General features: G+C 39.2%; 2 protein-coding genes and 1 long non-coding RNA gene across 3 annotated transcripts; 2 read left to right on the forward strand and 1 right to left on the reverse strand.

Moving 5' to 3' along the window:
• Positions 1–1,076: 1,076 nt before the first annotated feature.
• Positions 1,077–12,408, forward strand: ccdc69 (coiled-coil domain containing 69). Its single transcript, XM_088932836.1, has 9 exons — positions 1,077–1,213; positions 5,075–5,141; positions 5,650–5,825; positions 7,059–7,146; positions 7,610–7,683; positions 8,080–8,181; positions 8,432–8,551; positions 8,938–9,035; positions 9,402–12,408. The coding sequence occupies exons 1-9, from the start codon at positions 1,163–1,165 to the stop codon at positions 9,568–9,570; spliced, it is 945 nt and encodes a 314-aa protein (XP_088788962.1). The 5' UTR covers positions 1,077–1,162; the 3' UTR covers positions 9,571–12,408.
• A 175-nt stretch (positions 12,409–12,583) lies between these two features.
• LOC148821299 (platelet-derived growth factor receptor-like protein) lies at positions 12,584–18,496 on the reverse strand. The gene is made up of 6 exons (XM_088932839.1): positions 18,379–18,496; positions 17,497–17,830; positions 16,875–17,026; positions 15,604–15,897; positions 14,118–14,257; positions 12,584–13,478 (listed from the first exon to the last, which is right to left on the reverse strand). Exons 1-6 carry the CDS (start codon positions 18,434–18,436, stop codon positions 13,263–13,265), a joined length of 1,194 nt encoding a protein of 397 aa, XP_088788965.1. The 5' UTR covers positions 18,437–18,496; the 3' UTR covers positions 12,584–13,262.
• On the forward strand, positions 14,592–19,051 carry LOC148821300 (uncharacterized). The gene is made up of 3 exons (XR_016094136.1): positions 14,592–14,936; positions 15,538–15,913; positions 17,290–19,051. It is a non-coding gene; the product is annotated as an uncharacterized LOC148821300 (long non-coding RNA).
• Positions 19,052–19,992: the final 941 nt, after the last annotated feature.

Genomic DNA, 19,992 nt, shown 5'->3' on the forward strand with positions numbered 1-19,992 from the left:
AACATTTTCACCACACAGCGCAGCTTTAACAAGCCATTTAGGACCTTGTTTTGCAATGAAACCTAATCCCCAGGAAAGTCTGTGATTTGAAAAGGTAATATTTCTTGACAAACATGTGTTGTAATAAGCTTTGGTTACCATAACAGTTTTCTTTACATGAATAACAGAGCTGTTCTCCCTTTCTTGTATCTATAGGGAGAAAGTACCGTATTACACAGAAGAGAAAGACATAAAAAAACTGTACATGCATCATACACCAGGATATATCGGTCTCTGAGTTCCCACAGAACGGTGGACAAGGACTTTAGATTCTTCTGTGTCTCTGTCCTATCAGAGTTAACATCCTTAATTTGTTTACCTCTGTAATGAGATCTGAATTAGCAGTCGGATTCCCAGTTTAGTATCTCTTCCAATGAATGGCACCTTGTATAGCATAATGTCCCTGGTCATGACACTGGGGCACTGGTTTGGAAATTCTGGCATCAACGTGTGCTAAACACCACTTTTCAGCAGCAGTCTGGTTTTCCTTGATCATTTTAAGCCAGCACTGATCAGAAGTCCAACCTTACCTAGGTCTGACTAGCTCAGGCTAGTTGTTGATGCTGAATAGTATTATTTGACAACCCTTACCAAATATATAGAAAGAGTTTTTATTGCTACAATGCATGTATTTGTCAACTGTCATCTCCTGTCAAACATAAAACTAAATAATTTGCATAAATTAAAATTTAAACTCTAGATCAGTTGACTGCAAAAGAGAACCTTTCTGTTGAAATCCACTAGGATGTCTATTGCCGATGTATTATTGTCAAAAGGAAACGCAATGGATGATTATCACTGGAAATGCAATGCAGTATTTTAAAAGGTTCTGAACTGGTTAGCAAATTCCCTCACGGGATCAATAAAGTATCTATCTCTATCTCTATCTCTCTAAATGTTATTAGGATATATTTACAAGCAAGGATTGCTCAGAAAACTAGTGGCGCACATATTCTAGAGATTATGGTAGCCCTGGCCAGGAGATTATACTCCTATGTCTCGACTTCGAGTTTTTAAAAGATAGTGGAGAAGTTGTGGGCAAATTGTGCTCTGTCAACAAACGCCGTAGCCTAATAAAACTGGCGAGTTTGCCTACAAAACAGTAGAAAAGCGGCGAGCAGGTATGGGTTCCGCTACGAGCCGGGGGTGCTGTAGAGGACTTCGGAAGAAAAAGGTAGATCAGATGTGTTTTGTTTGTTGTAAAATATATACATTTAAAATTGGTAACTATAGTGAGGAGTAGAACTACAGGAAATGAAATAGTGTTCTGGATTCCAGAATTGACACAAAACTCCAGAACGCGTAAGCCAGTCTTCGGTTTTTAATCGTTCTTAACCATGTGCAGTTTTGTGTATTAGTTTACATTAATTAGGTCTCGAAAGGTTTATTTTTATGTTTCAGAAGACGTTATTAGCCGGCTGTGAAACTTTGCATGAAGTTTTGATGGGCAACGGATGTGGCATTTTCTAAGCGTGTTCACTTTTTCACATCCTCACGGTTATTAGTGTTATCTCGATACATTTAAAATCTTCCAAGAGAATTGATTTCAAGCAATCATTTCACACACAAAAAAAAACAACAGCTTTTAATGTCAATATAAGCACTAACGTAGGAGGCTGCTCTCAGTATTACAAAAGATTCAAGTGCCATAACAAAAAATAAATTACTTTTTTTTTTTTACCTATTTTAGTGTCCGGGAAGCAGGGTAACGGTTAAAAAGGAAACCACTTTGTGAATTACTGCACTATCATCTGAAATTCGGAAATGTATGTTTCTCAGGAGTACACTCACTCATAAAGCCGTGTCATATTAGTAATTTCCCCCTTTTTACCAGGTTAATTCAATTATTTGTTTGCATATGTCGGTATTGGTACTTTCAGTTTTAACGTTTTATGAGTGAAGTACAGTATGGCTCACAATTACAGTCAACAAGCTTGTGCTGAACAGCGGGACGAAATTGTCCTATAGCAGCTCCACGACAGTTGTCAGAATAACTGCATACACTTTCTGTCTGTTTACATTTATCATTTTTTTGTCCAAAGTCACTGTTAGCTGCTTTTTGCTGTGCAAACCCACATATATGACATATGTCGTACGCATACTGCAAGTACAATATGTAAAATACAAGGCTGACATCAGTAAAGGCAAATTGCCAGATAACATCCTCATTCCTGTGAGACAGATATTTTTAACCATACCGACTCTGGATTAAGATCAGTGATATTTTCGGGTGGACTTCTGCAGGTCTGAAGAAAACTTTTGTTGATCATTACACCTTTGCTGGCTGTCAAGGGTTCAGATGCTGCATGCTGTACACTGTGTTCATTTAACAGGATGTTGGTCAGACTAATTGAATGCAGCCCCTGTTAATAAGCCTTTCAGACCCTAGAAACTCATTTCATAAAAAATGTTCCTGTAGCTGGTTTTAATGTAGAGGTCAGATCATTGTCTGGTTTTAATTAAAGCTGAAGTCTATCCAGAGGTGCTTTATTCCTCTTAACAGTTTTTTTTCACAACATTTGATACATAAAATACTAAAAAAAGACAGAAAGAAGTCTTTGAGGTGGTTTGGTTATCCTCTTTTTATAATGACTAAATCTCGTAGACGTTGCAAGCTGTTTTTAAAAACTCTAAGTGAAAATTGTGTGTCTAATGAAGTTTAGATGTGCTGTACATGTAGTTTGTTTTAATTTAGTTTTTTAATTATGAATCACTCGATTGACCAAATCATAGAAAAATAGGCCTAATATATACAGTATATATATAGAAATTCCATATATAAAACCATACTTTCCTTTAGTAAAAAAATAAAATGTCATTTTAGGTCTTAAGGAGTATGATGTTTGTAACATATTTGATATATGCCTAAAATTTCATTTTATGGTACTGTTTATGAATATAGATATGCACATGTGAACATATGGGTTGTTACTTCCTGTTTCAGTCAACTGATCGCTGTTTTGCAAATGTTTTTAAACGTAATATTTGTTGTTTGATAGTTTGTGATTACTTATTGTATTACTATGATTTGAGTGTCTAGTAAAAGGCAGTTACATTTTGAAACTTAGTAGCTAATGATGAGTACGTTATTATTTGTATTTGTATTACTATGTATTCTCATAGTGTCTGTTTAAAAGTGGTGAACAAATCTAAAGTTCCTCTAACAAAAATAATAGCTTTCTTGAAAAGTGTATGGACTGCTGGTACTTGAGAGGTGACACCTTTCCTGCCTCTACTGTACCTTCAGCCTTCATGGACACACTTTGCTAATGTGTGGCACAGCTTCTTCAGTCAATGTCATAATGGTGCTCTAGCCTAAATTCCACAGAGGGCAACATTCAGAGCACAGGCTGACAGGGTGTTTGGCATTTTAATGATGCTGCTGGTAGTTCTTGGCCTATTTTGGCAGTGTGTTATGAAAGTTTATGGTAATGGTCTTAGAGTCAAAAATAGATGCAGTTCTTTAAGAACCTTCTGTGATTAAGGCTCGAACATGAAAAACGGTCAAAAGCTTTAAAAACACGGCTTAATACTAACCAGAAAGAGAGAATTTTAAAGTGCCAAAAGCTAGCTACTCACAGCAATTTTTCCTGTGAAAGCCAGATCTTTGTTTTAAATTTTGTTTGTATTTTGCATTATGTTTGAAGAAGCAGATCACAGCTTCATGAATGTTAAAACTCTTTAAGTGGGTGATTTCTTTTAAGTATTGTATTGCATCTGTATTGTAGTCTAATTCAAAGAACTGCTTTCAACTAAGTATTGTGCATGTGTGAATTGTTACAAAGTGTTTATTTACGTTTCACATTTTGGTGCCAGTGCAAAATTCTAGGCAAATTTGCTTTTTAAAGTTCAGTATGTGATCGCAACCCGTATATAGTAGGTGTACAACACTATTTCCTGTTGTTTGAAACTTTGTGCTGAATGCTGATTTGTTACCTTGAATAGTGCTCTGACCACCACTTCCTGTCATATAAAAACATAACACTGCCTTAGAAACAGGATGCAGAGTCTGTTAAAAAAAATCCATAAACATCAGCTAGCCTACATTCTATAGTTAAGATGAAAGATGTTTAGGGTTTCTTAGTGAAACTAAGCCAAGCAGCCTCGCATGTTTGAAAGTCAAAAATAGTCAAACAAATATAAAAAATAAAGACCACATTAATAGCTGCTAAGCAGTAAAATGCACCTGCCTTTTACTACAAGGTTAAATTGTAGTCATACAATTATCCAATATACAATTAGTGAGGAATAGCAAACCAACAAGCAATATACTCTATCAGGCTGCTCAGCTTGTTAAGGTATATTGATGCTGAGACCAAGGGCGTGTGAAGAACCAATCTTCCAGCTGTAAGTGGGAAATTGTATGTTCCTTTAAATTTGACCATTTAAGCCAGACAGCCTGTGGATTTGGAAATGTTATACTTTGTATTTCACCGTTCTAAACAGTGTGTAAAGCAGCAGGGCAATGATTTATTGCAGTTTAGGCGAGTATTTTAAACAAAATATATTTTAACTCATTAAAAAATGTATTGTTTACATAAGAAGAGCAAAGAGCGAGGGGCAAGTGAGTCATTAACTGTGAATGGCACTGAAAAGTAAAATTGTGTTTGCACTGTGTTTTTTTGTTGAGTGGATGGTGATCCGCAGATAAGCATTATAGTTGGATTAAGGGCCTTGAGATTTGTGTCATTAGTCATGTTCCCATCAGTGTCCAGGATTGTAATATTTTTTTGTGTGTCAGTACTGGGCAATGAGAATAAACCAACATAATTTCACTAATCGTAAGAGTCTGACTTCACTGCTTGAAGCTGCCTCACCCTTTCAGTCCCACTCTTAAAAGAAAGAAATGGATTATGGATGAAAAACTATATTCTGTCTCTCTTGCACAGCAGATTAAGGATTGCCTGTTTGACAGAGTTCATGTCAGATACATACAGTATGTGAAACTCCTTAAATGTCTTCGACATGAAAACAACTGTAGCAAACAATAAAACAAAAAATCTTAACTCATGCGCTGTTCTTAAATTTCTTCTAGAGAAAAAATGCAGCTAAAGAACAGGTGAAATTGTCAAAAGAGCTAAATAACCTTCAGGATGGATGTGGTAAGTGGTTTCCTGCTTTGTATATATTTTCTTCAAGACTAGCAAGAGATATATGTTTATCATAAAATTACACACACATAGCATCATCTATTCTATGTCTTATGGAGGATATCTTAATGTATTTCCCAGCACTGAAATAGTTGCTATTTGCAGCATAACATTAAGAGGCCAGAGTAAATAGTTCTACAATATCCTGGAGTCTGATTTCAGAGTCTTTAAGAATAAGACTGTTTCAAGCCTTTACAATCATTCTAATTTATTTTCCCAAAAAGTGATCAAAGCAGGCTTTGATATTTTGTTTCCATTCATGCAAAGACAGTGCTAAATGTGGTCTTTGATTGATTGTGGGTGTGTAAGCTGATCTTCCTCCACTGGCTATGTCTTGGTCACGTATTCTGTAAACTTCTCGTAGTTCAGCAGAATGAGGCACGTTCTGGTGAGATTTTTCATAGTTGCTAATGGTGAAGTTGGACCTCTTCCCACGCCGAAGCTGTGATGTCTCTCCCAGATCAGTGCTTGCAGAAGGATGCGGGCTTGGCTCTGGAGAAGCTCAAGGAGCAGCACGAGTGGGAGCTGGAGAGTCTCAGGGAGACACTCAAGGGCACTTGGACCTCAGAGAGAGAGGAACTGCTGAAGGCCCACCAGGAGGCAATAGAGAGGCTCGTGGAGGAGATCACTGCAAAGGTATCCCTCAACTAATGTGACCTTTCTAATGCTAGTGAAGCGTGGAAGCGTTAATGTGATCGGCTAAAGGCTACTCTTAAGCTGGAAAGGCCAAAAACGTTACTAAGCACACCACAGAATAAACATCTGTGATGGTTCTGATTATTAAGAGGCCATGATTGGTAAAGGCCAGGGGGAAATTTGTCCAGGACACCTGGGTTACTCTTTTCGAGAAACACCCTGGGATTTATAATGACCACAGAGAATCAGGACCTCAGTTTTATGTCTCATCTGAAGGAGGACACCTTTTTACAGTATAGTGTCCCCATCACTATACTGGGGCATTAGGAACCACATAGACCGAAGGGTGAGCACCCCCTTCTGGCCCCACTTAGTTTTTCCCAGGAGGTCTCCCATCCAGGTACTGACCAGGCTCACACCTGCTTAGCTTCAGTGGGATGCCAGTTGTGAGTCTGTTGCATTCATGAACTAACGACAGTAGTGCTATCATTTTTAACATTGCACTGGTCACTTTGATAATAAAGAATAGTTTATTTAATGATTCGTATTTTTATTTTCTTTTTCCCTTGCTCTTTGAAACAAAATGAGCTTATGCTTCTATGTCCAATTATAAACTGTTTAATGTGAGCCCCAGCCTTCAAGGATAGGCACATTATAGTTTCACATAATTTAAGAACAATAGGTACAAATATCTAAATAAGCATAGTAATGAAAAGTAATAAGTAATTACCCGTGTGAATCTGAATTAATAAGCCATGCTTTGTCATTACAGAACAGGTAGGAACAACGCCTTTTTATACACTTCCTTTTGGTTCTCAGTGTTACTGTTTGGAGCCATTTGCCCTGGCATGTCTTCCCAGGAACATTGTTTTAAAAGAACTTCAGGTCACTGAAGAAAGACCTGTATTAATAAAAGATTTTTATTTTTACGTGTAAAGAAAACGGGATTACATTTTCAGAAAGGCACAGTAAAAAGCATTGCAGTTAGTTGATGCAGAAAGCAGAAATCAATTGTGAAGCTACCTGAGTGACATGCTCACTGATGATGATGATGATGTATATTGTTTGTATTTTGTTCTTTGTTTGATTGTCTATTCTATAACCCTGCCCGGGCTGCAGGGTCTGAATGTTATGGCATTTTCTTGCCTTATTTTCCACCCAAAAAAGATTTTGAGCATTCAGCCTATCTGAGCAACTGTATTGGCTCACAAATCTCAACTTCTCTCATTTTAGATTAAAACTGAAACATCTGTGGAATTGAATGCGAGTTTTGATGACAAAATTAAATGCATCACAGAAGAGCACACAAACAAAACTGAAGGTGAGAGTCTTGGTTTTTATTTAACATACTGTAGACCAAGGGGATGTTGACCAATGATCTCATACAGTAAGTGAAACTTGGATGATGAGTATATGTTTGCTTGCACACTGTTAATATAGAAGTTTCTCTTTGCTTAGACTTAGTCATAAGAATAGTCTACAAAACTGTGCTAAACACTGAACAAAGCCTGCAAGTTTCAATTTATAGAATCTATGTATACAATATAGAGAGCAATTGTAAATTATGCATATATGATGGAGATAGATAACTGGCATGGGACAATAAGTGCACTACTTGGAAATGTGTATTGTTTATAATTTTACTGCATGCAATTATTTTTCATCAGAATATGTTGTGTTAAACCCTGCTAAAGAAAATGACAGTGAAATTTAGTCTGTGGGCATTTCTCTGCTGAATGAATGAAGACTGAATTAAGTATTTCCCTGATCTTTATTTTGCACAGAGCTGCAGAAATTGCACTCCCAAGAGAAGAAAACTTTGACAGACAATTTCAAGGAAACAGAGGCTTCCTTGCAGGTAGTTTACACTTTTCAGGATTCGCTATACAGTACACCACATTCTATCGCCAAAATAAGGGCATCTTCATAAAAACATGCATCACTTTGTGTTGCTTGATAGTACCACACCAGAAATTATCAGTCGAGTTGGCTTCTGTGTCATTTGGATAACTAACCACACTCTTGCACTTCCTGATTTCTGGAATTAGAGCTCGTAGGGTAAGGGGTGGGTCCATGTATTTCAATCTCATCACCACCAGGGGGAGCAGTCTCACACGTTTTTTTCCTGTCTGGACAACTCTGGGCAAGAGATGGGGTTTCGTAATTTCCCAGCTTCACATAGGATGTCACAGGGAGGAAGGACATCATTGGAAGACAGACATTTTTACTTCTTTGCACCTTGAACTGTTTGCAGGGCAAAGTTGATGTTCTGACGGCTGAACTGCAGGTTTTCAATGAGTTGAAACAAAGAGTGAAGGAGTCGGTCCTGACCAGAGATCTGCAACGAAATATTAAGGTAATGCATTTTGGAGGGTGTCACCTGGTTTGTCATGGCCCAATTTAAGTTAATAATTGTTGTTTTTTTTTCTTCTGGTTTTCTGAAAGAGCACTCTGTAATGCAGTAGAATGGCTTTCTGTTACATTTGCAGTTATGAAATTTTCCCTCACTGTGATGGAGCATGATCGTAGTTAGCATTCAGTTCTTCTGGTCACTTTTGAGTTGTTCTTATTGTGTATCTTACCTTATCCCTGTTGTCATTCCTCAGGATCATGGCAGCCCGGGTTCTTTCTGGGAACAGGAACTGAACAGCTTGCTTTTTGTGATTGAAATGAAAAACGAACGCATCCAGAACTTTAGCAAAAAGCTACTCCAAATGGAAGCCCTGGTAGGAGCTGGAGTAAAAAGAGCTGGACTAGCTTGACTTTCCTCAAATCACAATCCATATTATCCTGTATTCTTCTTCCATGCACCTCCATTCATTATCCACCGCCACAGTTTTGCAAAATTTAAAGGTGTGGTTAATTTATAGATTGTATAGGAAGGGATATTCTTTATTAGTTTATCTTCATCTACTTTCTTAGAAGAAAGAAAAAAGTTAATTTCTTCTAAACTTTTTCTAAATTGGACAAAGAGAGCCTGATGTTTGTTCATACACCTGCTGAGGAGCCCCCAATCACCTAGTTATCAATGCAAGATGCACAATATATATATATATTTTAAAGGTTAGAAACAGGAACTCTCAGGTAACTCTAGTTCTAAATTTTTTTTCAGGCTGAGAAGAACCTGTCTCTGGAGGACCAAGTGAAGAACTTGCTTCAGCAGAATGAGGACCTGAGGCTCAGAATGGAGAAACATCAGACCTTAATACAGTAAAATCATTTTATTCTGATTCTCTTATTGCCACAGAATTCAAAGATTGGTTAATTATGGTGTTGTTTCATGAAGAGTCGGCACAGGACATATGTATAATTACGCATTAAAACAAGGTAAACAGGTTGATACAGTGAAACTTTATAAAAATGTTTTTGAAACTTAAAAGGTTGAGGTAATATATTGCTTTTGTCTGACATTTTTTAGAAATAGTTTCTTACTATGTGTGTGTTATTGTTCATCCATGTTGGTACGTGCATGTACTGTATCTAAATCATTTTTTGTACCTTAATGTATCATTCATGTGTTTACTTGAATGTTGTAAATTTGATCACAACTTCGGTCCATCTTCAATTGCATTTCAGGGAGCTGTCTCGCGAGCATGCCAGGCTACAGGAATCACTGGAGAAGGAGTCCCTTCTGAGTCAGAGGCTGAACCAAGAGAAAGAAGAGCTGCTCTACAGACTGGTCAATGGAGACTCCCTGCCCACCTTCCATGTGTCACCTATCACCCCTGAACTCTCCCCAAGGTGACCACATCACTCTGAGGTTATGAGATCACTCTTCTCAAGAGGAACTGTGCCCTGGCTGAGTGAGGAGAAGTCTTCTTCTGCGACCTGATCCCGAATATCTCGGGAAAATGCTGAAAGTGTCCTTTCACCTTGCCTTTGGCTCAAGCCATTTGTTAAGTCCTCATGTCTGTAACGTTTCAAGTGGACAACTTTCTGGCAGTCTTCCTAAACGGATCACCGTCTGCCCTTGCTATAATGTGACAAACGTCTTCAGGAGCTTCCGATGAGTAGTCAAAAGCAGAACAGCTTGGGAATTGATTTTTGACTGTAACCTTTCTGATGCGTGTTCCGAACCATTTTGAACTCTGATGGATTTCATCATATATATTGCAGCACAAAACAGGAAGGTGTGTTTCAGTTTGATTCTCTTTTTTTTAGTGGACCTTGAGATGGAAGCCACACATTTTGCAGCATCTCACTTCAAAACATGCACAGGGCTTTCCTTGACATGGAAATCTTGAAAAAACAGATTACGAAATCTGTGATCTACATAAATCAGTAAATGCACTGTATAGGATGACATCACCATCTAGAAAGCTGAATTTCAGGATTATTTTTAGTGCTGCTTTTTCATTTAGGAAAATAACCCAAAATACTACTAGTCAACAGAATTTTGTTTTTACCTCATGGTCAAACTGTGCCTATAAGAGTGGAAAGCATGCCTGCTTTCCCTTCACATTTTATTTTTATTTCCAATCAAAGAGCCAATAGCTTTATTTACTACTTCCAGGTAAGTGAATGTTTTAATATATGACTTTGTGTCGTGCTGGTAATAGTAACAGCAGACAGTCACCATCTCAGTTGTGTTGATAATTTTTCTCTTATGATAAATGTGTTTCTTTGCATCTGTTGTCTTTCACCAGCGCTTGTCATAGTTCTCTTCTTCATTAATGATCGACAAATCAATGTAGGTTCAAAAACATTTTTATCTTTTGTTTTTTGTCTCAAGTATTATTCTTTTTGTCAACTGTTACCCATTTTAAAATCAACTGTAAGTAATATTTTGATTCATTTGGGAGCAACATTTAATCATTTATATAAGATTAGATTATATCAAGGTTACAACATAGTAAACAGTAAGTACCTTGATGGGGAAAAATGTCAGTAATTATGTCATCTGTAGCTGGATCTTTGGTTTCAAAGCTTTAATTTCAGCCTAAGAAGTCTGATAACCAGCAGATACACTTTTTGAACACCATCTGTGTACTTCATTACTTTTATTCACACCTGGGAGAAATGTCACAGCATTTACATTTCTTGCCCACAAAAGACCAAAACACTATGGCTCACAAAACAAATCAGTACTGTACTGGCATCTTTGGTTATAAAAAAAAAAGAGCTAAGCATACACATTTTAACATAAGGAAAATCATTAGGAAATCTGAAACTGCACGAGGTATTCAGATGCACACGTGCACTTTTTAACCAGTGTTTTTATGTTTTTATTTGCTTTTATTTGATTTTAATGGGGTGAGAATGTGTATATAGAAAGCACTTTTAAAATGTATGTGCATTTTTTTTTCTTGGCATTTTGTTTTCTATGGTTCTTTTCTGTGGAGCACTGTTTTGAAATTATTTCACAAATGCTAAGTGCAAAAGTGCGAGTAGTGTGTGTTAGAAGATATGTCTAACTTATATCTAGGTATCATTTTAAATAGATCCTATCCGATTAAGAAGCAACAGCTGAGGTATGATGTATGATTGTGGTGCCATAAAAATAAGTAACTGGAGCACTTCAAAGCTTTTTCACTATTGCTAAAAACAATGTCCTTATCATTTCAGATATTATTTTTTTCAGAACGGTTTAAGTGGGAAAAAAAATAATTTCTTCTACTTGTGCCTGTATTTTTCTTATGCCTATAATGTCCCATTTCAGCAAGTGAGAAGGACATGGTTTTGGTATAGAGCAAAAAGCTTTGAAAATGAACCTGTTATTATCACAGGACTGTATGTTTGTATTGTAGCTGAAATGTAGTTGGCAGTGTTAATTCATAGAATTGTGTGCAGCTGTTAGCTATTGTTACTATAGCTGGTAAAGCAATACACACCTTTATTTTAGGCGAGTTGCTGTACTTTTATCCTTTTTCCCCAGTACAGGTACTATCTAAACCACTCTTCTGGATGTGTTGAACTCATGCCATAGAAACATAGTTTTCTTTTTCATTTTAACTGACAACTTGTCAAGGGGAAAATAAACATCGTCAAGAATTTCGCAAGTGTATGAGCGTAATGGTTTTCAGCTTACGTCTGGACAAAGGCTTACCTGTCAATTAAGTACCATTGGAGTCCTGTGTGATTTAAAGAAGAAAGCTTTCCAAGCATGCCCTTTTTTGCAACGTTTTCCCAGTTCCTTTCAAGAAGCTGGATGAAGTGCTAGGATCAGATAGTTGCTTAAACAACAAACAGGCTTTCCCAAAACTTTCCCATGTTGTCATACTTGCAGTCAAGAAATAGTAGTGTTTACACACAGCAATAATACATTGAATATTTAAGTGTTGGTAATACTTCTTACATCAATGGCAGTCTGTATCTCCTTGTAGATTAATAATGCTTAACTTAGAACTGGGTAAAATCAAAACTTCAGCCTGCCATCCAAGTGCCAAATACATGTTGAAATTGCACATGAAATAAAGCTCTGACAAACCTCTGGCAAACACAAAGGCACAATTAATTACTGGGTTTGGAACTTGTGACTTGGCAGTTGGGTCAATGTTTTGACTTTATATGGGCCTGTTAACTTTGTTGCATGTTTGAAATAGAAAAAAGGGGAGATACAAGATTAAACTGTTCCATGCATGAATGTAGCTATTTTGTTTATTTCTACTGCTTGCTTTTTCTGTAAAAGATCAGAGAAGGTAAAATACTGAAAAGAATTTGAGAACTTGATAAAAATGCTTTAAAATAACATTTTGTACTGGTAGCCATCAGATTCATGTTTGAAATTGTTGTTTTAAAAAATTTACAGCATAAATTACTTAGACCATACCTTGATTTTTATTCATATACAAACCACGTGAAAGAACATTCTATATTAGGCTGAATTATGTACATAATTTATGGTGCTGTGTGCCCCTTCATAAAACAAAATATAGCATGTTTTGGTTTACATATATAAAAAGTCTAAAATATTGTAAAAAGAACTTTCAACGTATACCATATCCATGCACAAAAGACCTGTAGACTGTAGGTCTATATCCTTCTTTCAGTTTTTTTTCTAAAGTTTAAGGGGAGTACACTGTAATTTAACAGTGATATTATTATTATATTATAAAAATCCAAAACTGTCTAATCAATGATACAATGCAGGTCAAATCTAATTTCCTCACCATTGTTTAGAAATAAAACACGTTCTCCGTACAGTATATTGAAACTATACATAGGGAACCTATTGAATAAACTAAGAAAGCTATTTCTTTAGTTTATTTCCAAATGCAACATTGTCATTGTCAGTGCAGCAGCTGCCATCACAGATCACTATATCCATCTCCGTTTTCTACTCTGAAAGTTTTTCTGCAATAATACCTGCCATCAATAAACCCTCGTGGCAGTGCAGAGTACTGGTACTACAGCATATATATATAACATTTAAGTAAACAGCCACAGCTGTTTGACCAGAGCTGTCTCTGCTTCATATCCAGGCCGGGAACGTTAAGTTCAGCGGTGTCTGGATCTGGCAGTGCGAGCAGGCAGCACAGTCACGCTTGTGGAGACTGTAGTGGACCCTTCCAGGTTCTGCGCGGTGCAGCTGTAGGTTCCCTGGTCCACTGCTCTCACCTCGTCCACCAAGAGAACTGTCTCGGAGCGCTGTCGGGCCTGTCCTCCTGAGCGCGCCGTGTGCGTGGTGTCCTGAGTGTACAGTGGCCTGCCAATCTGAGCAGTTCAACAAAGGAAGATGTGCTTCAGAGATGCCAGCTGGCACTTTTTATGATTTTGGCGGATCAGCTGAGTCAGTGAGAACATGGCGCTAATCATTGCTGAGGTCACCCACATGACAGTGAATGATTCAGTCTTGTGGGTTGTTTTCCTATTAGAGCTATAGACAGTGCAGCTAGTGCGGTCTAAGCATTTGCACGTGGGCCCTGCAATCATGTTCTGCCACTGATTACCATTCTTGAGTCATGGAAATTATACATGATGTAATTGGGTCTCCTTCACCTACAGTATGTCCTAGGACAGCAGTTCCCAGCCCTGATCCTAGAGTAATATGGTCTTGCTTGACCACAAGCTATTTCTTTGGTTGGTGCCGAGTGTCAAAAATTACCCTACTTCAAGGTTACTGTGTCTAACAACCTCAGCACACAGATGTTCATGCAGCCTCCCCTCAACTTGCTTGCTGCTGACTAATTTCTGACTAAACAGCTCTTAGTAGTGGAGCAATTTATAATGAACAGGTGCTGGTGGGAATGACACTGTATCAGCCACGCCCACAATGAACATTTTTCCCTTTCGCAGAAGTGAAATTTTAGGCAACTGTCCCATGATGAAAAGGCTATTGGCAGTGTACAGTACCTTTTGTCCAGGGTATTCCCAAGTGAAATCGATGGCAATGTCTGCCTCTCCAAGCACGGAGCAGGTCACCTGCAGATTCTCCCCAACGTGGACCGAAGTAGACGAGGCATGAATCACAGGAGAGGGGGCGGAGACAGGGTCTAACAAGAAACAGGCCACACTTTACTTCCTGTTTTCATTGCATTTGGGGCCTGTAAGCTGCTGGCCTTACGAGCTGTAGTCCTTAAACACAGGGCTCTCTGTGCAGCTGGGTAATTTAATTTCACACTCCGACACATAAATCAGCTAAGTAACTTGAGGCAATGTCTAATGAAAGTTAATTTCTGCTATGGCGTGGGAACTAACACAGGTAAAAGAATTCTGAACATCCAGATTGTATGTAGCTTTTCTTAATTTAGGAAAATATTATCTGTATCTTGATTTTGTTTTGTGATCTGCGGAATGTGAACTGTCATGTCAAAGCATTGTAACTGTACGAACAGAAAATGTTATTTTTGGAAACGATTGTAAGTAGCAATTTTCGATCAGCTCCATCACGCCTCAGTTTACTGTGACCTTTTAATAATAATAGTTCCTTACACTTATATAAGATGTTTATGGACACCCCACTCAAACTGCTTTACAGGTAATGGGGATCCCCTCCACCACCACCAATGTGCAGCCCCACCTGGATGATGCGACAGCAGCCATAGTGCACCAGAGCACTCACTACTCATCAGCTATCAGTGGGGAGGAGAGCAGAGTGATGAAGCCAGTTTATAGATTATTAGGAGGCCATGACTGGTAAAGGCCACTGGAAAATTTGACCAGGACGCTAGGGTAAGACCCCTACTCTTTTCGAGAAACACCTTGGGATTTTTAATGACCACAGAGAGTCAGGTTCTGACTCTCTGTTTTACATCTCATGTTCCTTCAGCCGAAGGACGGCACCTGTTTACACGATAAACACTATAGTCCCCGTCACTATACTGGGGCATTAGGCCCCACATAGACCGCAGGGTGAGTGACACTTTGACACCATTGACACTTTTTCCAGCAGCAACCTTAGCTTTCCCAGGAGATCTCTCATGGAGGTACTGACCAGCCTCACACCTGCTTAGCAGCAGAGAGTTGCCAGTTGTGAGTTGCAATGTGAAATGGCTGCTGGCTTTTAATTCTTGAGCAGTCATATAAAACTGGGCTCAGATCTGTGTGGGGACCATGCTGTTGTACCCTTGAGTAAAGCATATTACCCATATTACCGTGTTAACTACAGTATACGCGGAAAAGAAAGAGAAACTGAGGATTGTAACTGTAAGTCGTTTTAAATACAACAGCATTACAACAGCAGCATGCTACCTCCCCGAACCAATTGGGGTTTTGTTTCCAATGTGTATTATATTGTTTTTGTAATATGTAATACGTTCTAATATGTTTTTAGTTTCACATTCCTACAAAACGGGCTCAAGAAGAGAGGGATATGCGTCCCGACGAGACCCGCACTTACAGTTGACGTAAATGAGCATGTACTTGATGGACGTCTGGCGAAGCCCACGGTAGCTGGCCAGGCAGAAAAGGGAGCCGGCGTGGTGGGGTTTGGGCCGGTGGATGCTGAAGCCCTTCTTCACGTCGAAGGAGATCTCGACCCCGTCCACCTTCAGCTCCTCGGGGGGAAACTCCCGGTGCAGCGTGACCGTGGCCAGCGGGGACGTCACCTGACAGGGCAGGGTGGTTGGCCGGTTGGAGCGCAGCTGCAGGACTTCGTAGTAGTCCGCCGAGGGCACAAACAGCTCCTGGGGATCTGGCAGAAAAGCGAGGTTAGCCGCCAGCACTGATGCCATGGAATTATTTTTAAATCTTTGTCTTGCAGTGCTAGTTCCTGAGATCTGTTGCCTATGTTCATACTTCACTTCACCGAATTATCTCAGTGCAGAAATCAAGCCTTCTATATTTTATCCTGCACCCTGATGTTGTTGTGCAGTCTTGGACTGGCTTACATTGGAGATTTAAATATGAATTAAAATGAATCTGAGCTTGTGTTGTATTTGCCCACCAGATGTCAGTGTTACATTGCAGGCCGTGCTGTAGCACGGGATGGTGAACTCAGAAATTCTGCACCTAGAAAAACAACATAGCCAAATTTGTATTTGCTTTACGATACAGTGATCCCAAAATAAGTGCACCCCTCATTTTCAGCAAACCAGCCCCTGTTTTAGGCCTATCTAATTTTTTTGTACTGAACAAACAGAATCAAATAGCATTAAAGAGAAGGGATCAAACAGGGAAAGAGCTGCAAAAGGATAAGAACATTTTGGTTGCTAATCGGTGAATAGTTTCATGCTATCATCCAGCTAATAAATACTGAACATACTGTATGTATAGCACTGCTACTCACACAATAAAAAATATATCAGTCACAATGTAGCTAGCTCTGACACTTAGGAGAAATACTGAAAGGCTTTCAGCCGTATGGGAATTGTTAGATATGCTCAGACATGCATTGTAAGGGCCGCAGCGTGTGGAGCCTATCCTGGTAGTATACAGTAGGGCACAAGGTGGTACTGTATGAGTGCTCATCCCTGGGATGGGCTACCAGGGCCACAAAGAAAGGGACACTGGAGAGAAGCCAATCAAGCTCAGCCCAGCAGACACCACAAGAACCCACATTCAGAATAGAACCCAAGACCCTTGAACTGTGAGGAAGTAGCTTTAATTACCATGCCAGTGTACTGCTCATCCAATAGTAATAAAGAACAACAGTGAGGACAGAGCATTTACCTGGAAAAAAGACGAAGACTTTGGCAGCTCTGTCATACTCCTTTCTGCAGTCTGTCTCCTCACAGTACATGGGGTAACAGGTGTACTCTCCTGTGTCAGCGCCCGTGGAATTGGCTAAAATCAGGGTGCCGTATCTTTCATGTTGAACGACCCTGACCGGAAAGACAGGTTTGTCAGAGTAGGACCGCTAACCTGAGCATCTGCAATTTAGAATCAGGCACCCTAATATTTTCTTTCACATATTTTGTCTTTGTAGGTCAGGACACGACTAAGACTACACTGCCACGCTAGTTGCTCATTTTCATCCATGAGTAGACAAACCGTAGGGAATTGCAATGAGCTTGTATGTTTTTTTATGCTTATCTGCATTGATTTACCATGGTATCTAAGGAAGGTTGTACTTCCTGTATTATAGAAAGCAGATGTGAAGCATGCTGTGCCCCCCATTGCAGCTTGTCCTTGCCAGTAAGAGGAATCACTGAGAATGAAGAAAAATCACGTTTTTTTAATGCAAATTAAGGTACGTAGAGAAAATGCTTGTGCACTTTAAGAAGCGCCAGTAAAACTTTCACCCCCTATCTGTCTGGAGAGTCAACTAGACCTCAGGTTGCTTGTGGGTTACCTGAGCCTGCCTTCATCCTCCTCTTCCAGGTAGTAGGGGACAGCCCACTGGACAGGCTTGCCTTTGCACCTCAGCTCCAGGGTGTCTCCTGCCTGCACAGTCAGTGTGTCTCCTACCTTCTGAAACTTCCCCTTTTCCAGCACCTGCGTTAGGGCTGACTGAGCAGCAGGGGGCGCTGTTGGGGCCGGAGTCACTTTCACCGTGGGTGTAATCTTCGGTTTTGGCTTGACAGCTTTGGCCTTCTTTGCCACAACCTTTCCAGGTTTGATTTTCTGCCTTGGCCTTTTCTCTGTTGTGAGCCTGGGATCCTTGTCTTCATTTTTTTGGCTGTTAACTGCAGAGGGACACAGGCACAACACTTAAACAGTACCGTCTAACCTTGTAAGTACTGTGTTGTTGTATTGGCTAGGAGACGACAGACATTACCTGGATGGGTTTACAAATGAAGACTTGAGTTAGGAGATTGTTACTACTTTTGTTCAGAAACGGTTAACAAAAAGCAAACCTGAAAAAGCCAACACGATGAGGTTTTGCAAAACAGTCTTCAACATTAAGCAAACATGGTTCACACAGGTTTTGCAAGCACAGCAAAATCATCACATCCATCGAAGGGAATGTAGAATTAAATTATGAGTTCTATATTTAGACTTTAAATGATAGGATCCAAATGGAACCTGAATTAAGCACAACCAATGCAACCATAATTTCCATGTGTACATTAGATCCACCTATGCACCTAACACACAGAAGTACCTTACACACATTCAAAGATAGGATATTATCTTTGAAAGGCATCTTTTGAGGGACACAGGCACAACACTTAAACAGTACATGAATTGACAACTTCATTGTAGCTTAGTATCCATGAATGGAAGAACTCACCAAACTCCACCAGCAAAGTTGTGACCACCAATATGCTTAAAACCAGCCTCAGCTTCATGGTTGACAAATTTACACCGAGTTCCTGCACCACTTCTATTTGCCTTCAAAAGCGGATTTCTCTTTGGCGCTTGAGCCGAATGCTACTGTGAAAGATTAAAAAGTTCACAGCAGCCCGTCAGGAGACCCAGCAGAGCAAGAAAGTGTGGGGGGGGGGAGGCACAGAGCTCAAATGCTCAGCTGTTTTCCAGTTCAAACCAAATTCCTTTTCACAGGAGAGTGACACTAACCCCACATTCCTCTGGCTGCCTTGAAAGAGTCCATTCAAAGCCCAGTCTGCCAATCGAAAGCAAGAAAAGCCTGCCCAACATCAGAAGCACAGAGAGGAGGTCGACTCATTTTTTTCCACTGCAAGGCCTACCTAGCCTGGAAACATAGTATGCATATTGTTTCTAATATAGCATTTCTCTGACTTTAAACATTTTTTCCAAGGATAAATTCCTGCTTTATGTTATGTCTGTTCAGTTATCCTTGGCTTACAACATTATGTCAGACCACAAAGGTATGTTTTGATTTAATTGGAAATGTACTAAACAATTTCCCCAGTCCATATTCTCATTCATTATTGATTTCCCTTCTATAAGGTTATGAATTCTAATGCCCCATAGACCAAAAAGAATATTTTGTGGACATTTCTCTTGTATCTCACATTTAGTTCAGCAGTACGTAGTGTGGAAAATTCATTGTCACTGTTGTAGTGCCACACATCTTCACCTATACTTGCACTCTACGCTTGCTGAATACAGTACCTATGGTACAGTATGTCCCTTTGAACATTCTCCTTTGAAATAAACACCAAGACCTATATTCTTCAAATGTGATGGTAAATCAGAAGTTTTAAGATTATTTCTGAAGCATTTGGAATAACCTTTGCTTTACTTTGTGTGCTTATTTTAACTGTGTTCAAATGGGCTGCCAGCAGTCTTATCATTGTACTGTGCTCATGCTACAGATATCCTTTTTTTGTGCTCAGGAGGCAGGCTTCCTAGTTTATCTATAGTTCAGAATCAGATTGTGTAAACAGTCTAATTTAATAGTGCACTTAAATCATGTTATGCCACCTGGAATTTCTCTGTAGTGATGACCCCCCCAGTGATGTTAATATACAGTACAATTATAGAGCCTTTGGTAGATGACTGAATTGCTGCTTCAGACAGATGTATTTCTTGTACTATGGGCCAAAATTCCTTCAGATTAAATGGCTGAGCTCTGATTAATTTAGAGGAGGTAAGCACACATGAATGGGAACATTGTTCCCCAGAACTTATAGTTATGAAGTTATTCAGTCCAAACTAGGGTCTGGCTGTATCAGGCATGCTGTGGACAAAGCTGGCTTTTTAAAACACCTCATAGCAAAACCATGTACAGTGTATATACTGATCAAAGATACAGCCTCTAAATGACAGTTGTTTTAGTTTCTGTGACTTCATTCCATAAACTTTACTTAAATCATGAAAACTGGAATCCTCATTTATGGCATTTGGAAGTCTGTAGAACCAGCCTTTCCAGAATTTACTCCAAAACCGGGAATGAAAAAAAAACCTACAATATTGATTA

The sequence above is a fragment of the Atractosteus spatula genome, chromosome 14, assembly GCF_055471065.1.
Source record: "Atractosteus spatula isolate fAtrSpa1 chromosome 14, fAtrSpa1.hap1, whole genome shotgun sequence".
NCBI classification, from domain to species: domain Eukaryota; kingdom Metazoa; phylum Chordata; class Actinopteri; order Semionotiformes; family Lepisosteidae; genus Atractosteus; species Atractosteus spatula.

Excerpts from the sequence above, each read along its gene's own strand:
- ccdc69 (XM_088932836.1), top strand. The coding sequence starts at position 1,163 with ATGGGTTCCGCTACGAGCCGGGGGTGCTGTAGAGGACTTCGGAAGAAA. Across the intron at positions 5,142-5,649 it reads TAACCTTCAGGATGGATGTG|ATCAGTGCTTGCAGAAGGAT; the intron begins GTAAGTGGTTTC and ends TGTCTCTCCCAG. Across the intron at positions 5,826-7,058 it reads TGGAGGAGATCACTGCAAAG|ATTAAAACTGAAACATCTGT; the intron begins GTATCCCTCAAC and ends CTCTCATTTTAG.
- LOC148821299 (XM_088932839.1), bottom strand. The coding sequence starts at position 18,436 with ATGAAGCTGAGGCTGGTTTTAAGCATATTGGTGGTCACAACTTTGCTG. Across the intron at positions 17,027-17,496 it reads GAGGATGAAGGCAGGCTCAG|GGTCGTTCAACATGAAAGAT; the intron begins GTAACCCACAAG and ends CTTTCCGGTCAG. Across the intron at positions 14,258-15,603 it reads CATGCTCATTTACGTCAACT|ACCCTGTCTCCGCCCCCTCT; the intron begins GTAAGTGCGGGT and ends GTTTCTTGTTAG.